General features: G+C 48.1%; 1 protein-coding gene across 1 annotated transcript; it reads right to left on the bottom strand.

Annotated features, from left to right (window-relative positions):
• Window positions 1-6,939: 6,939 nt before the first annotated feature.
• LOC119181745 (anoctamin-10) lies at window positions 6,940-17,768 on the bottom strand. The gene is made up of 5 exons (XM_075874749.1): window positions 17,466-17,768; window positions 14,431-14,844; window positions 13,232-13,478; window positions 8,493-8,800; window positions 6,940-7,706 (listed from the first exon to the last, which is right to left on the bottom strand). Exons 1-5 carry the CDS (start codon window positions 17,703-17,705, stop codon window positions 7,092-7,094), a joined length of 1,824 nt encoding a protein of 607 aa, XP_075730864.1. The 5' UTR covers window positions 17,706-17,768; the 3' UTR covers window positions 6,940-7,091.
• Window positions 17,769-18,092: the final 324 nt, after the last annotated feature.

The following is an 18,092-nucleotide window of genomic DNA, read 5'->3' on the forward strand; positions in this document are numbered from 1 at the left end:
CCTGAGTAATCGGACCGGACATATTGTGCAGCATATAATCAGAAATAAGCGAACTCAAAGGCGAGCGTCCCACTGCACAAGTGCGGACAAGCGTGCAATTAATCAACGATAAGCGTCATCTGCATACTATGTCTGCCCCTTCGTATTTGGCCCGATATGTCTTGGTTCGCAATCCTCCCGTCCTTGCTTCAAACAGCAGATGTGGTCCCTTGGATGGTTCAGTTATTGGACTATGCTCATCATGTCAACAAAGAGGATGGCAGCGGCTGCACAATCATGTCAGACCCATAGTTTCTAGAAACAAGTTAGGCTCACCCCGTGGTTCCCGAGGACGAATTGTCGGTGAGGCCATAGCCTATCGTCGTATGCGTGCACGTTCTCCCAGCGGCAGCGGAGGGCCTGGTGCTGTCGGTCGCGGCCAGAAATGGAACCGTGGTACGTCTTTGCGATTGAATGCATGGCGGGTTGTTGTTCTTGTTTTTCTCTTGTGGTTCATACCCACTGTGTGGGATTGGCCAAGAATTCCTCCAACTTACTTCTTCTTCCTCTCACGTCTTTTTGCAGATGTACTGCCTTGAACTTGGACATCTATTTTTAGATGCAGGGAACCACGAAAGAACCGAACAGTTCAATGTTTTAAAATATGCGTTAACATAGGAATGTAACTCTTTGGGCTAGTTGGTTGATGGAGTCGACCTAAAGAATCATTTTATAAGAAGGGAATGGGCATGCATGGTGAATAAACCTGCGTGGTCATAATAAAACGGCAATCACGTTACATAAAAAACCGATACCTTCGTGGATAAGACACGTGCGCTGCTAATAAGATGCTCAGGCGCTTTTTCATCTCTATTTCTCTTCTTCATGATGTAGTGTAGATGATGGTGATGGCCTATATGTCGCCCACCTCTACCTTTTTTTCCCCGAAATTGTAGCGGCATTTTGAAGGGGTGTTAAATGCAAGACTAAACGTGCACCTAGAATTAGACGAGCGTTGATGAACTTCGGTTGTGTAATTACTCGTGCACATTAGGGCGAAAACCAAGCATGCCTAATCAATTTCGTAAATTGACCGTAGGTGTTGGCGGCGTCAGCGAGAGAGATAAAAAGACATCGTCATCACGTAATGGGCTCAAAATGCATGATGTAATCACTGCTTCACAAATCGCAAAAGTAATTGACGTGACCGCGACGTTACCTGATGGTGTAATCACACGTCATCTTCGTTTAATCATACGTAGACCAAATAAGGAGGCACTGAAAAACCCTGCGGATTGCAGATAACTTGCAGGGCCTTCGATCTCGGAGGTGCTGCAGTGATACCTAAGTTGCTTACAGCTTTCGGGAGGTGGTAAGTACAACCGGCTGGGGGAAAAAACGAAGGTTTGGCCCTTGAGTCGTTCCAGGTGAATGCAGAAGGAACCACTTGAAATTTGCTTTTCAGGCCTCGGGGCCCTCCATTACAAAGCATTCACTACCTTCCGAAAGAGGCTCGTGATTTTGCGTGAACACGACATTCATGTTCTGATACGATATATTGCAGACGGCTGTGACCTGATCTTCGGATTTCTCGGCGTGAAGGACAGCTTCAGTCGTCATGAACTCATTCGTGCCCTTGTCGATCAACTCTTCAGTTAGCTGTACTGAGTGACATCACTGATCTCTTTGACAAGTAGCGTCTGCGAAGTCCGAACTGCTGCTACCTTCTTCAACCTTACCGCAGCCCATGGAAGCGGATGTCATTCTCGTGCGTTTTCGGCACCAAATGAAAAGCTAACCACATTATAGGAAGATAGGGTTGGCTTCGCCAGTACGGACGCAAAATAGATTAGATCGTCTTTGAATGATGATGATAATGCCTCCACTACGGCTCTTTCCCACTCAGGGCGATCGACCAAGAAATGAGGATATGAAACTTATGGTCAAGTGATATATAATCTTAACAAAAACAGGATAGACCAAACGTAAAACAGAAAGAGTGCAATAATTCTTCTTGCCATTCCGACCAGACAGAAGAGTATATATGTTGAATGGAAATTGCTGTGATTTCGACTACGTTTAAAATTGATACTTTCAACTTCCTTAGTAATAATTTCCCTATGTCGATGATGGTCATTAATAAGATAAGGACAATTTTTTCTCATAATCCATATCGCGTAAAAACTCGTTTCGAAGGACTGAATAAAGTCCATCCATCCATCCATCCATCCATCCATCCATCCATCCATCCATCCATCCATCCATCCATCCATCCATCCATCCATCCATCCATCCATCCATCCATCCGTCCAGCCATCCATCCGTCCGATCCATCCATCGATCCGTCCGCCCGTCCATCCATCCATCCATCCATCCATCCATCCATCCATCCATCCATCCATCCATCCATCCATCCATCCATCCATCCATCCATCCATCGATCGATCAATTGATCGATCGATCGCTCATACCAACAGTGGCAAATCAGCCACACATTTGACCCAACGGGCGAAACATTAGGTAGCCGTTCTCTTCATCTCCATCTTGAGACATTATATAATCACGATACAAAGATGAAAGAAAAAATTGGGGAACCCTTAAGCTTCGCCTTTAATAATTGAACGCGATAGTGAAATCCGGTTCCTAGTGTGCCATTCAACCGCTAAGTGCATACTTATTGATATGTTTTGTTACATACACACGCGCACACACATGCACACAGTAGATCGTACTTGCGCGCGCGAGCGAATGATACATACATGTTTTTGATCTAAAGCAAGAGTTGCATGGCATCCGAGGTACACGCCACGCGCTCACCATCTCGGAGGCCATAAATAGTCTCACAATGCCTCACTGATTGGAGCACATTATCTAGCGTTTGCTGTTTGCTTGATCAACGCCTGTGGAAGCACATATGTGTTCCACTAGATGTGCATAGTTGTCCATTTTTAGAGCGGTTTGAAAGTTCCTGTGTGTTTTTAGCAGCGATGGCTAAAACCTTCTTCGATGTAGTTTGAGGCTTCCTAAATGCGCCTACAAATCGCTGAACGGGCTTGTTTTCGTCGTGACACCTGTCGAACGAAATGCGTTAAAGAGGCCCTGAAACACTTTTTCAAGTAACCATGGAATGCATTCACTAGGAGAGCTTATTGCCTCACGAATTCAACGCCGTAAGAATTTTAAGAAACCGTCCAGTGCGAGTGGAGTCACAAAAGTTCGTCGCATGCTGCAATTGCATTATCTCTTCTCTCGTCCCGACGAAAGCGCGGGAAGCTAAGCAGAGAGGGGTGGCAGGGGCAAAGAAACTGCCGCGTTTCGTGACCTTGAGCACTTTTTTTTTCTTCGAATGCGTGGCTTTCTCAGTGTGATCGCGCGCGCACGCGTGGACAAGTAGCGGCCTCCTGCGGCGATCTCCGTAACTTGCTTTTTTGCTCACAGACGCACAGACGATTTTTTGTTCACAACCAACGGGGCTGACACTAAAGGCGGGATTCCCGCGACACCGGCTCTCCAAATCTATCGCGTTAAAAGGTGTAATTGAGAAATTGCAAGTATCCGCCCATCTTCTCCGGGCCCAAACGACAATGAGGTATGCCATTGTAGGATCTGCACGCTGGATTGATGTCAGCCACCAGAGTTTCTTAAGGTGAACTACTTCAGTCTAAGCACACTAGCATCTTTCTTTCACCCCCCCCCCCCCCAGAATAGAGGCCGCCGTCGTATGGTATCGTATCCGCGTCTTCGAGCTTAGCAACGCTACGGCTTATGCGCTTATCTACTGCAGCGAGAATCGTGCATGGGCTGAGTCATAATAGACAGATTGAAAATTTTAGAAGTGAGACACGAGGATTGAGATAGCTGTGGCTTGACTATGTTATGCCTTGGTGCGCGTAGTGAGAGGTGTGGTTAATATCATTGTTTAACTTGGTTCTCTGTACGGTAACACTTCTAGATGCGTGGGGCTCATTCTTCGTCCGTCTCCCCGCCTAGCCGCCTCCCCTTGGTTTCGTTCGGACGACGAAGCCTGGCTTCTGTCTGTCTCTCCGACTACGATTCATGGCCCATTCCCCGCAGGATAGGTTGAGCCGAGATGTTGAGGAACCTACACACCAACCAATCACTTTCTCTACGTGCTGACAAATACCACCGAGCTGCTCGTTTTATATACACGATGTAACGCCGGCTTCTCGTCTTACGTCATGCCTGACTGTCAGGGTGTTTGCAGTTCTTGTCGTGCCGCTTTCATAAGAGTGGAAAAATGCGACGAAAATATTTGCCCCGGCGAGAAGCTCATCAGAGATAACGAGGGAAGGCGTACCTATCAGCAAGTGAAAATGGGCCCATGTATATTTACCGCAAATCACGAACCGCCGATTGTAAATGTAGAACGTTAGAAGAAGACCACCAAGCTGCAAGTGCAAGAAAGGCGCTACAGACTTGTCACCGGCCCGATCGAAGCTACGCCCTCTCTGAGTGCGCACAGTGAACTAGACAGACAAATCTGTCCCTCAAGCAACTGGCACCAGTTTGAAGGCTTCTATATATATGCAACTCCGCAGAGAATGTAGAAATAAAACGTCCAGTGGGAGTTACTATAACGCTATTTCCTTTTAACAAAATACGAAAGAATTCGGCCACAATGCTTACACTTTGTTAAAACTATATTAATTAGCTGGAATATTAACATTTAAATCGCAATTTAAGAATTTTCATTTTCGTCTGGGGAATTCTAGACGGTCAGTGTAGCGATAAGACGCTGTCGTAGGTCGGCATCAATGGGCAAAAGCTTGATCAGCAAGGTACTCGGCTAGATCATTCGTGTTAACTTCGCGTATGCAGCCGCTCTAACAAGTGATACATACGGCATTCCGTCACACATATTCGCGTTCCACAACAACATTTGGGATCGCAGAAACACCAAGCTTGAATCGGTGTCAAAGCAAGCCTAGAAATCAGAAAAGTAAAGTGTGGCCTCCGAGACTGAACAAGTCAGCCATTTACCATCTTCGAGGCCACAACGAGCTCGCAGTAACTTTCTTTCCTGAATGGCAGGTGGCAGCACTCTTCGGGCATTGTTGTTTGAACGCTGAAGAGCGCGTTAATTCGAAGACCGCGCTTTACCGCTTGCCCGAGAATGAATCGGCAGTTTTTCTTGACATAAGGCTGCAGGCCTTCTGAGCAAGATGAATGGTCACGTTACTGTTACGTGCAATTTTGGGCTTGACATGACCTTTTTTCTTTATTTGTGTTTTTTATGCCGCCGTTTCGGCGGGAATCAGCTTCTAAGTATTCCTACACAGACGATATTCCTACACAGACAGCTTGATGCGTTGAGTTTGGTTACGAAGCGGATATTTTAGGGGCGAAGTTCCTTACGCCGTGGGCTGCGCGTCCCGTGTTTGTAGTATGTAGTAGCACTCACCTCTCGTTTAGTGCTTAAAATGTTCGCTCGATGGCGGTACTTGTATATAGTGAATAAATGATGAAGAGAAGCCAGTTCACTCGATTCTTGGCCAATCCCCCATAGTGGGTATGCACCACGATCAATAGGTGAACAAGAACAACAAGAACAAGAGAAGCGAGTTGTTGGTACTTGTAGTGTGCACCAGACAGACAGACAGACAGACAGACAGACAGACAGACAGACAGACAGACAGACAGACAGACAGACAGACAGACAGACGGACGGATGGACGGACGGACGGACGGAATGACTGACTGACGCACGGACGGGCGGAAGCAAGAACGATCGGGTGGACGGAAGCACGGACTGACTGACGGACGATTCACCCGACTCATCATAATTTACTCCTGGGATATGGAATGGAATGAAAAAACTTTATTTCGGTCCTGCAGGACGCGCTTAGCGCGTAGCGGGCGTCTACCACGTAGGGACCGACAGGGAGTACCTGGAGGCCGCTTCGTGGGCCTGCTGGACGGCCCATTGCTGGTCGGCTGGGATATGCCGTGATTTTTTTTGTTCTCTTTGTCAGTAAATTTGCTTCAAAAGGATCCGCGTGCCTTTTGCCTTACGTTACTGAAAAAGTATAAAGAAAAAGAGAAAAAAGAAAGAAATGCTAATAGTGATAGAAGAATGGGTGCATGCTAGGCAACCAATTTTTATTGACTATTGCGGTATTTTAGGCTATTTTTTCCCTCACAGTTCAGAGAGGTTGCAGCCTCTGAGCATGATTACGTCATTACCGTCGAATTTCGCGGCTATGAAGGACGCGAGGTTGGCGTAATGGAAAGTAACGTCGGTGTGATTCAGGCGAACGCCTGATACGTCGCGTCCGCCTCGGTGGTACACTGGTCATGGGGCTCGTTAGCTGACCCACTGCTTAGCGGGAGGCAACCGACGACGTCGGTTGCCTTTCGATGGAGCCTAAATTCTATAGATGCTCGTTTTTTGTATACAATTCCAGAGTACCATACCGGAATAGTGAGCAACCGGAACAGATACCAGCATTGGCAATAAAGAACCGTTGCGTATCACGCATCCATTCGTTCATACCTATTATCATTGCGCTTTTTCTTGCGTTACCGGTGGAGTGCCTCCTTCTAAGACTGAAGATCACCTGTTGCTTACACCTGTAGTCCTGCGCCATGTATTACGGTAGCTTGGTTTTTCGCGCATGACATACACGTGATAAAGGAAGCGTTTTGTTAACTTTACATTCCTTCCTTGCTCAGTCATTCGTTCAAGTTTGGTCTTTGTATTCTAGCGCTTATTGCGTATGCATTCGTTCGTGTCTCGGTACACCGCTACCGGTTTTAAGGCGTACGTGTCGTGCAAGGAGTGTTAACTGATCAATCGCTTTCTTTTTGCCCCCGTGTTGATTGGCCAACACGTTATTTAGCAGGTAAGTAAAGTGCAGGGCTCACAGGGAAAATTAAGAATAATACCAGGCATTATTAATTGGTGTTGGAAGTATGAACTATTGAAGATAACTTCTGACAGCAGTGTGGCCCTCAAGGGACGAAACATTTCATTTATTCCAAACAATAAAACATGGTATGTCGAAAGACTTTCTGGCAGATAACGCAATTCAATTTCGCCGTACCCTGTACATCAAATACAACGAAAGGAAGAAGAAAACACGTTTCTTCAATCACGTGGTCACAGCGGGCGAGTAGTGCGGGCAGTGAATTTCCGAGCGCAGCGCGTATTGCAGGGTCAGCTTGAGCAGCAGGAGAGCGTGCTCGATGCCGACCAGAAATAGCACGAACTCGGTGTCCGTGAAGAGCCGGGAGAGGGCGCTCAGAGAGTCCGGGTTCTCGACGCAGATGAGCGCGATGTTGGTGGGCACGGCCAGGAACCCGATGGCCCGGAAAGCGGGCTCCCAGATGCCGATGCCCTCGTGGCCGATCTTGAGGGGCCTCTGGAAGACCACGGTCAGCTTGTAGCCGACGATGAGCATCTCGAGCATGTTGCCGAAGAAGGCCACGAGCGGCGCCAGCGGCACGACGGGTCCGAAGAGGAAGACGAAGGCGAACTGCGAGAACATCTTGTAGTAGTCGACGTAGGTGCTCGTGTACTTCGTCATGTCCGCCTCGCTCAGGATGCTGTGCACGCCGGGCAGGTAGCTGGGCTCGCGCCGGATCATGTGGCGCACCAGGCTCGTCAAGCGGTGCAGCGCACTCGGCATGACGATCTCGACCAGGTTTTCCTTAGTGAAGGACATCAGGAGCTGGATGTAGACCTGCTTGCGCAGCAGCTGGATGTCCTGGAAGGGGAAATCAGACAAGGGCCTCTGTCATCTCCGCCTCACGCCAGCACTTGTGTTCTCACATTCAGCTATATTGTAGAATGGCAAATTACGGAAAGTGAAGGAAGTGAGGAAAATGTATTTGAGCCCCCCCCCCCCCCTCCTCACCCGTTTTCTTTTTTGACATGACCATAAGAAGCCGTTTCAGCGTGAAGAGTCACGGATAGAGAAAAGGAGGACAGAGGGTCACTGGTTTCTTCTCTACCCTTCATGTTACACTGGCCTTATACGCACAAACGAACTCGTCCAAGATAAGACAATGGCAGGGGCTTAGTCAGAATTTTTTCTGGAAGGGGCGGGAGCACCCTCTTGTTTTCGGGGGTAAGTACATCCCTTTGGAATGGTAATTTGCTGCTCTGTATGCCATGGCAAAAAATATCCAGAGGGGAGAAGGGGCACAGGCCGGTTATCCACTCCCTGGCTACGTCACTGGCCAACCAATACTGAAGCAAAAAAAACATCCAATTGACTTTACAGTGGCGGCTGAACCAGTGGCTGCTATCTTGTATAACTTTAGCAATGTATTCATGTATGCATATATTTATGCTTTCATGGAGAGAAGTTCCCTGAGGGGGGGGGGGCAGGGGGCACTGGACCAGTGCTCGACCTCCTGCATGGCTAAGCAGACTAAACACTTTGTCCGTCTCCGTCTCGTTATCCCGTGGTTCATACTGTGGCTCGCTTGCCATGACTACGTACCAAACGTCCCATATAAGTATTCTAGGGCTGGTCAATGTCCTATACCTGCAGATAGAAGGCTGTGTAGAACAGGCTCCCGAAGCGGCCGAAGAAGTCGAACACGATGAGCTTGTAGGTGAGGTGCTGCAGGTACTCGGCCTGCGTCTGGTGGTTCTCCCACTCGGTCATCCGTTGGCTCAGCGCCCTGTACACGTCCGAGAAGGCCATGCCCACCAGCGTGTTCACCACACCCGGCACAACGCGCGCCGCGGCGTCGCCCAGCGCCGACGTCGGGAACGTGCCGCTCACGTACGCCTCGAGCGTCAGATATTGGTACTGCTGCAGCACGCACATTGCTACGCAGGACAGTACCACTACCTGTGGGTGCAACAAGGGGGGCGTTTAAAATGGACCGTGACGCGAGTCAAGAGCCTAGAAACTTTACATGTAAGCGTGTGTCCACCCTGAAATGTTCCATGTTTTTAAGAGGTAGTTTCGGTTCCTCCTGTACACCCAAACACGATGACGTAGTACGAATTTGTCGTCATAAACTCGTGCAAGGTTCGATGGCTGCTGCGCCGCGTGGCTCTATTGGTTACGTACAAGCGACCATTTCTAATGTATTTTGGCGACGCACAAGCAGCCATTTTGGTACTTGAGAGTGAGAGACATCTTTGTAGAAAAACAGACATTCTTGCCGGTGTCCATATATCGTTGGCATGCTACTCTGTATAGCAGGGGGAATAAAATATTTAAGACGTCATTACCAGTAGCCATACTGGTGCGTGAAGTCACCAGAATTGGCTGTGCAGCCTGACGTCACGCTAGTGTCCATGTCGATAGGTACGCCACGCAAAAAATTATTTTAGTATCGTAATATCTTATCAGCATTTACCGAGCTTCACGCTATAGCAACAAGTATACCGGATATTTGTACGACAGAGCAATCTGAGGTTTAAAAATTGGTGTCACTACAGCTTTAACGGATCGGTGAATCGGGCTGTTCGCCGTAGTTCATTGCTTTTGCGTACGCATTTAATGGGGAGTATACAAGCATTGGTATTTTGTGACTGCGTAGGGAAGTCTTGCTTCGTTGTGCTTGTTTACATGCGCCTCAATTTGATTATAAAAGAAATCCTTGTTAACCTTTGTCTTCCTTAATGTACCACAGCTAACACCACCATAACAATAGCCGCAATCAACGTTAAAACCAGAATTGTATCATCCTAATAATCAGTGACGCCATTGTTGATCAAGCAGCTGCATCAGAATAACCTGCTCCCCCCACTTACCTAGGAAACATGTGCGAAATGAGATATAGAAGTGCGTGGCGGCTATAAAACTCGGAAAAATGGCTTGATAAACTCGATTATTGGAGCGTGTCTTAGTTACACAATAGTTCGAATTTCTCAGAGCCCATTAGGCCATGGGAAACCGGCGGCTTCTTGAGGGTGCAGTGCACTCGAACTTTCTGCTGCGACAGCAGCGCCACAACGCACATTGTAGAGAGAGAAAGCAACACGATTGTGTAGACGCGATAAACATTAGCAGCGGCACTGTATCTCTTTTAAAGACGGTAGGGTGTCCCTTTATTCGGAAGCATCTAATCTCGCATTCTCTTTATGCAAAGAGCGATGTAAGCGTGCTTGTGTGTCCTTTTTTTAAATCGTGTGGCACTTGTCTTTGCACTCCTATCAAGTGAAACAGGGCCAATGAGAGCTATAGACAGCGCCCTCTGGCAAGTTCACGGTGGCCGCATAACAATGCGGAGTGCGAGTGTTTCCAATATCGTGTGATATCAACCACATGGAGCGTGCTTGCAATGAGATGTATTAATACGTTTTTTTTTTACGTGCCGTTGGTTCGTTTATGCGCCGGAAAGCGATAAGGACGCTCGCGTGTTTGCCGAATGCACGCCAGAACCATCTTTCTTTAATGATACTATATGTTTCTACGTAATAGAGCCCAGTTCTGACACTGACCGAATAGCAACGCCGTGTGCACGCTAAGATCGAAATTTTAGATGCGTCGATGTTCGAAGGTACACCTCCGAACATCGGAGGTATACCTTTATTGTTCGGAGGTATACCTCCGAACAATCAAAGTGTGTACGCGTCCTTTGTATGCAAACAAAAGGGCCGACTATATATTAGCCAGAATAGCTGGTGTACCTCGATTGCCATGGCAAGTGAATCGTTCGAAGCAGCTGCGGGAGATTCGCTTCAGTAATCAGAACTTGTTTTCATGAAAATGAAGAGCTGTGCGGGTTTTTAATTGAATACGTTTCGAAATGTGGACAGCGCGGCCCGTGCGGTGGAAGAGCACGAAGAAGCCTGACGCAGTTCTTTGGTTTATGTGAGGTGTTCGGTGTCTGGAACCGGTGAAGGACCATTAAAACGAACAAAACTTGGGCTCTTTACGGGCAAAGCCATGATATGATTATCAGGTACGGCGTAGACGGGAACTCTGGAATAAGACTGAACACCCGGTGTTCCTCTTAATGTGAAGCTGTCCACCGTGGTGGAGCAGTGGTGCTTGGCTGCTGACCCGAAAGTCGCCAGTTCCATCCCGGCCGTGGCGGTCGCATTTCGACGGAGGCAAAATGGTGGAGGGCCGTGTACTCTGCGGTATCAGGGGCACATTAATGTATACCAGATGGCGAAAGTCTCCGGAGCCTTTCACTACGACGTTTCTCTTAATTATATGGTGGTTTTATGACGTAAAACTCAGGATAATGACATTATTATAGTGATGGTAAATGCAGGTAGAGCGGCGTTTTCGCACCTGGACCTCGTCAAAGTACGCTCTCTTGGTGGGTTATGGGAGCAGGCTGCGTCCAGGAGCTTAGCGGGGCACCGTCGTGGCAGTTAAGCCAGCATACGCGGGTTTGAAAAGCATACACAGCTCAGACAAAAACACTTATCAGGAAGGCCGATGAACTGAAAGTGATAACAAGGAAGTTCCGTGTTGTTGTCAGTGCAGCACAGTGTAATTCTTCATAAGTACGAACAAGTGGCCGCTGATACACTCATAACCTTCATAAGCACTTCGTATTAACGATAAGAAGAAAATTGTTATCACTCCGGGAGAAGGGTGGAGGGGTGCGAAGACTTTCTCTCGGTGTAGGTTCGGAAGGAGGAAGGAGGGGTGTGTATGGTAGCCTATACGCCGGGACGCTTCCCGGGTCTCACTATTTTGCCAGCATCACTGACGCTTGAACGGGAGTCGACTGCGAGGTGACACTCTACCGATGACGACACACTTGCTCGAACGTTTCTGCCACTGTCACACGTTTCTTTTCAGGTGCCGAATCTCCGCAATCGGACATTGTGCTATTGCGCATTTGATGTTGAGGAATTCACCAGAGATTCTGAATGCATTCAGCAGGTATGGCTATGGCTCGCTTGTGACTGACCCCCGTATTCTAGAACGTCCCTTCACTCAACGCTTCACCTTCACTCGAGAAAGCCGATGGTAGTGCCCTCTCCAGGCACGGCAAGTCACTGCATATCGGCGATAATCTGCTGCGATTCTTGAGTAGCGCAACGTCATTTTCAGCCGAGCGGCGGCGCATTGCTCAACTCGGTCAAGTGAAGGGTGGAAGTCGAGTCGAGGAGCGTTTGTGAATACGGGGGTGAATCATAATAGTTCATAGTGGTGGTGTAAACAAAGTAGAAATACCAGTGGTCCGTGTACCATTGGATGTCGATGCATGTTAAAGAGCACCAGATGGTCGAGAGTTCCGGAGTCCTCTACCATTGCGTACCTCGTGATCATATATTTGGCTCGTAAGACTTCCGATATTGGTGTTAATGAATCCGTAGTACTAGCGTGGACATGCTGCTGACTGCGGAGAGTTGCAGGGGTTGTACTGTGTGGTTCACTGTGGTCGGGAGTGTGTGTTCGCCGGTATCGTAACTTTATTGCGATAGTTCTGACTGCACATGCAAAGTTCACAAGGTCTCTAATGTACTGACCTGTAAAGCAACTCGAAGACGACAGCCTTCAGTTTCTTTTTTTTTCTTAGTTGATGCATTGATCTACTACCTCCAAAAGCTGAAAAGACACCCAACGTATCTTTACGCTGCCCCCGAGACAGGAGGCATTGCAAGTTTTTCGCGGCTCATCCAGTTATGCACTGCCTCCGGGATCGGCAAAGATTGATGAATCGCCGATGCTGTGTGATGACGTCAACATGTAACGTCCTGTTAGGGACATCAAAGTAGCGCTATAGTGAAGAAGGCAACAATATTGGCAACCTTTGACGTCACTATGACGGCGTATGTTAATGGCTTGTTTTATGTATGTGTATATGCATGTAGTTACAAACATATATTCATGCACACATATACGTTCTGGTTAGACTTTTAATTTGACGACATCGTGGTGTCTGTTCTCTACTAGATCACTACCAATATTCTCACTCGGGTGACTTTTTTCACATTTCACGTATTCTTAATCTTTGTTAGTGGCTATGTTCTGCTAAATTTCATATAAATATGTAGTTTCTGATTTCGTACATTGTTCTACTAGTGTATACAGTTGCCACTAATGCGGGGTCGTGACCCTACAGTCAAGCCCATGAAGAGGCTTTTCGACGCCTGCTCTCCACATCCCAAATTATGGCATGTTGGAATCAGTTTCAAAGGTTCAACTGACCACGTGTTGAGTTCTCACTTTGTCCTCTTGGACACCGACGGTAAATTTTAGTGCTTGACCTGGAATCTAAGGCTATCACCTTAATGTCACCGAGAAATTCTGGCACGCTGGTTTGTACGAGCCACACCTGGACTGTTCTGTACAACCTACCTGAGAGATGAGGATGCGGAATGCCCTCTGGGCGAGCATATTCTCGCCATAGGCGAAAAGCAGTCTGTTTCTGGACGGCGTCGCCTGTTCGTGTAGCCCCCAGAAGCAGGACAGGTAGTCGGCTCGCTTGCGCCACACCTCGAGGATGACCGTGTTCCAGAGCAGGTTGAACAGCACACCCGCGATTCGCCACTGCAGCGAATCCCTGTGCTTGAACACAAGGACGCCCACCGTCATAGGCACCTGCGAAAAAGAATAAGGCCGCTAAGGTCATCATCATCATCAGCAGCCTGACTACTTCCACTGCAGGACAAAGGCCTCTCCCATGTTCCGCCAGTTGACCCGGTTCTGTGCTTGCTGCTGCCAATTCATACCCGCAAACTTCTTAATCTCATCTGCCCACCTAACCTTCTGTATCCTCCTAACCCGCCTGCCTTCAATGGGAATCCAGTCAGTTACCTTTAATGACCAGCGGTTATTTTGTCTACGCGCTACATGCCCGGCCCATGTTCATTTCCTCTTCTTGATTTCAACTAAGATATCCTCAACTCCCGTTTGTTCCCTAATTCACTCTGCTCTCTTCTTGTCTGTTAAGGTTGCACCTACCATTTTTCTTTCCATTGCCGCTAAGGTATGCGCATATGTGCAGTAAATATTATTCAAAGAGCGAAAAAGTTAGACCTTAAAGTAAGTTTGATTTGGCTCAAGACGAGGAGCCATCGTCACGACGCACTCATATGAAGGCATCGATGGAAACGCCACACCTATTCACGTGAAAGAGGTGCGGTGCTTGTAGCGGAAATTTTTCGCAGAGGCGTTGGCGTTGGCGTATCCAGCAAAAATAAAGGGGGGGGGGGTGCTCCTATGCATACGCCTGTTAGAAGGCCCTTGATGAGGTAGCGAGATAACGAAACTGGGTCTGAGAAGGACGTGGACAGACAAAGCGAAGTATGTGTACCTGTCAACCTTTAAATACATCGGCGCTAAGGTTTTCCCATTGAAGTCCTCTTAACAACATCGCATGAAACCTCGTGTAATTTTATGACGGCTGTCGCTTGCGATGGTCCTCTTAACAGCTATAAGTTCTACTGCGACAAGTTTCAAAGGCTTTCGCCTTCGAACCTTCTTAGGCGAAATGATAAGCGATCCTGTTGTTTTTTTTCCTTCTTCTCCACCTAACGTCTTTCCATCTTACCATGAGGGACCAGGTGTAGAAGCTGAGGAAGGCGTAGTAGAAGGCAATGCGTATGCCGAAGTACACCTTGATCATGTGCACGGGTATGGTGAGGTTGGACAGCCACTGGCGCCGTATGGCGCCCAGCAACTCGTAGTCGTGCGGCGCGAACAGCGCCACCACGATGTCCGCCCGACAGCACACGGCGAACACGCTCTGGCCCGGATGGATGAGCACGCAGCGGTGGCCCAGTCCCACAACCTCGGTCAGCTGCTCGGCGCGGATGCCGTCGATGACGTTCTGTACGATCTCCTGGCGCTCGGTGAGTGAAAAGAGCTCCTCTGGACCGTTTTCATCACCGTGACCGAAGTCGCGCCAGTGGTCCAGCATGAACGGCCTCTCGGAGCCTGAGCGGTGCATCTTGAACACGCCCACCTGCGGCGACGCCCGTTGAATGTGTTGATTATGGCGGAACGAAGTCTGAAGTCCGTCAGAACCGAATGTAGTCAAAACGCGTCCGTTAGAACGTACCTAATGGGCTTTTAAAACAGGGTTCAGCTTAAGTTGAGGACTACGCAGTGAGCAGTGGAAAGAAAAATGGTAGGTGTAACCTTAAGAGACAACAATAGAACAGAGTGGTTCAGAAAACAAATCGGGGTTAAGCATATCATAGTTGAAATCAAGAAGAGAAACTGAGCATGGGTCGGGCATGTAGCGCTTAGACAGAATAACCGCTGGTCATTAAGGGTAACTAACTGGATTCTCAAAGAAGGCAAGCGATTAGGGGGAGAGAGTAAGTTAGGTGGGCAGGTGATATTAAGAACTTTGTGGGTATGAAGTCGCAGCAGCAAGCACAGGACCGAGTTCACTGGCGGTACATGGGAAAGGCCTTAGTCCGACAGTGACGTGGTCAGGCTGCTGCTGATGATGAATACGAAATCCGTAATCACGAGATTGCTGTGTTGATTTGCGCGCATATATAGTATCATCATCAGTGACAGACTGATGGTCAGTCCGCATCGTGCACACGGACTGACGGTCGAAAGTGCGATTACGAAACTTTATAAAGATTCGGCACAGCAGTTATGAAGAAAGCTGCAGCGCTAATTCGCTCATCAAGATTGGTACTCTGTGTTTTGTTTTACTGGCGTGCTCGTTTATTTCAAAATAAATAGCTTTACGCTGATTGAACAGCCAGTGGACTTGCGATGCGAAGGTAACTATGAAAAGCATGGGTGCTGAACCGAGTCGCAGAGTGCGTTAATTGTTTAAGAAGCTCACTTGTACGTGCTCTTTCGCTTCAATGTTTACGTGCTAATTCCCATGAAAGTTAATATCCGCGAGTGAAGCTCTCGCAAAGGAATCGTTTAAGGTGGCACGTTAGTTCATTCATTCGCTTGCTCGTTCATTCAGCAATATAGATCGTATGTCAGATAGGTCTACATTGTTCACTTTTGCAGTATAGTTGGTGCGTCTAATCACTTGACGAAACAACCAGCTCTGTCCTAATGTATCAATTCTAATTTATACACGTCTCCGGGCGTATTAATAAGGCGATAGCTTTAGCGGCCTCATGAAGCGCTAAAATTGACCGTCGGCGTCTTGCATAGCGGCTTCATGTGGAGTGATGCAAAAAATATATATAATCAAGAGCTGACGTCATCATGACGTCATACATGGCGCTTTCTTTTTGCATTGCCTCCGTGATTATTTGGCCCATCACGGAAGCCGTGCAAAACCAGGGGAGGAGCAAAAACTGTTGGAGGGGGGCGGGAGAGGAGCAGTTCGTCGACTGCAGAAAAATAAGCTGGTTCTCGGTTTCCAATCGTAGTGGGCGAATGCATGGAGGTTTTTCGCGTTTTGCCTAGGTGGCTGATCTCCAGCACTAGTACATCTCGCGGGAGCGGTGACTTCAGGAAATACAGAGCGTCTCACGAGTTGGAAATGGTCAATAAAAAAAAAACAATAGCACAGCGAGCAGAAGAGGACGTTCGTATATTCGTCGTTTCACCCGGAGCACGCTGCCGTGTGCCGTAATTACCAACTGACTTGCTCATGAGTACGTTCAAAATAAACTACTTTGCTTATCAATAATCTTGTAAACTTACAGATGAAAAGTAAGCACATGCCATACTACTCTTGGCATGGTAGTGCAATATTTTTTCAATGCAGCTCCGAGCGTAATATGTTTTCAATGAATTCTGCCATCTGAAAAAGGCATCTTCTTTACATGATATACTGGAAAGGTCCGAGAAAGATATCGGTATAGATCTGACTAAAACAGACTAAAATGTGAAAGCACATTACTGAACACTTTTCTTGTTCCTCGTTTACATGGGCGGGGTGCCTCACGAAAGGAATACTTCATAGCAATCCTGGAAATGAAGCTCATAAAATTGTGTTAAGGTTATGGGACGAAGGCAGTCATGTGGAGGACCGGTAGCTTGTGACAGTTAGGTAACCGCGGGTTTCAAAGTCCTGATCTATCATCGGAACTGCATCTGAGAACGAGAAAAAAAGGAAGGATAGGGATGTTGATGATATGTGGGGTTTAACGTCCCAAAACTACCATATGATAATGAGAGACGCCGTAGTGGAGGGCTCCAGCAATTTTGACCACCTGGGGTTCTTTCGCGTGCGTCCAAATCTGAGCACACGGGCCTACACCATTTCCGCTTCCATCGAAAATGCAGCCGCCGCAGGCGGGATTTGAACCCGCGACCTGCGGGTGTCACTGGACCACCACGGCGTGGCAGGACAGGGATGTTAGCCAGAACATCTGGGGTCATTCACTAAAGAAAAGCCTTCGACTCTGTGTTTTATAGCTTCCTTTTACGCCAAGCACGCACGCACGCACACACACACACACACACACACACACACACACACACACACACACACACACACACACACACACACACACACACACACACACACACACACACACACACACACACACACACACACACACACACACACACACACACACACACACACACACACACACACACACACACACACACACACACACTTGCGCAGACGAAATGTTTAAGCACCTTCTCGGCCATGACCGGGGCGTCCTCGGGTTTGAGTCGCACCAGCAGGAGCCACCGGGTGTTTCGGCACACGGGCGCGACCTCTACCAGCAGTAGCTCGGCGCGAAGCAGGTCGGCCAGCCAGAGGGCCGTCTCTTCACTGCCCTTCACGACGACGGCGAACTCGGCGCGGTTCGTCGACTGGAGGGCCCCCGGGGCGGCGGCCGGGCCGCCTGGGCCGCCGGCTGGCCTCGCCGCCATGAACTCGTCTACGCGAAGCAGCCGGCCGATGACATCTTTGTTCTCTTTGTGCGCGTTCGTTGGCTGTCACTAGATGAGAAATGACAATGATGAGGATGGTGCTCGTGACGATGGTGATGGTCTCGTGCAATGGCGCGAATACACTTTTGCATGAAGAAGTGGCCAGTTAGAAAGGGAGAGTTGGTTGGTTGGTTCCTCAACATCTTGGCGCAACGCACTCTTAGGTATAGGCCACGAATCGGACGGTGCCTTGCTATTGAAACGAATTCACTTACCGAGAGAATCGGTAAAAAATGAATTGATTAGCCATTACACAGTAATATTTAAATAATAAGATTAAAAAAAGAAACTTCGGAAAAATAACATCAACACCACCAAAAATATATA

Source organism: Rhipicephalus microplus, chromosome 10, assembly GCF_043290135.1.
Source record: "Rhipicephalus microplus isolate Deutch F79 chromosome 10, USDA_Rmic, whole genome shotgun sequence".
Taxonomy (NCBI): Eukaryota; Metazoa; Arthropoda; class Arachnida; order Ixodida; family Ixodidae; genus Rhipicephalus; species Rhipicephalus microplus.

What these genes read in the sequence shown, in the direction of transcription:
- LOC119181745 (XM_075874749.1), bottom strand. Translation starts at nt 17,705, where the DNA reads ATGGCGGCGAGGCCAGCCGGCGGCCCAGGCGGCCCGGCCGCCGCCCCG. An exon ending in CCCCGGTCATGGCCGAGAAG is followed by an intron (nt 14,845 to 17,465) that starts GTGCTTAAACAT and finishes GCGTCGCCGCAG; the next exon opens with GTGGGCGTGTTCAAGATGCA. An exon ending in CATCCTCATCTCTCAGGTAG is followed by an intron (nt 8,801 to 13,231) that starts GTTGTACAGAAC and finishes ACCCACAGGTAG; the next exon opens with TGGTACTGTCCTGCGTAGCA.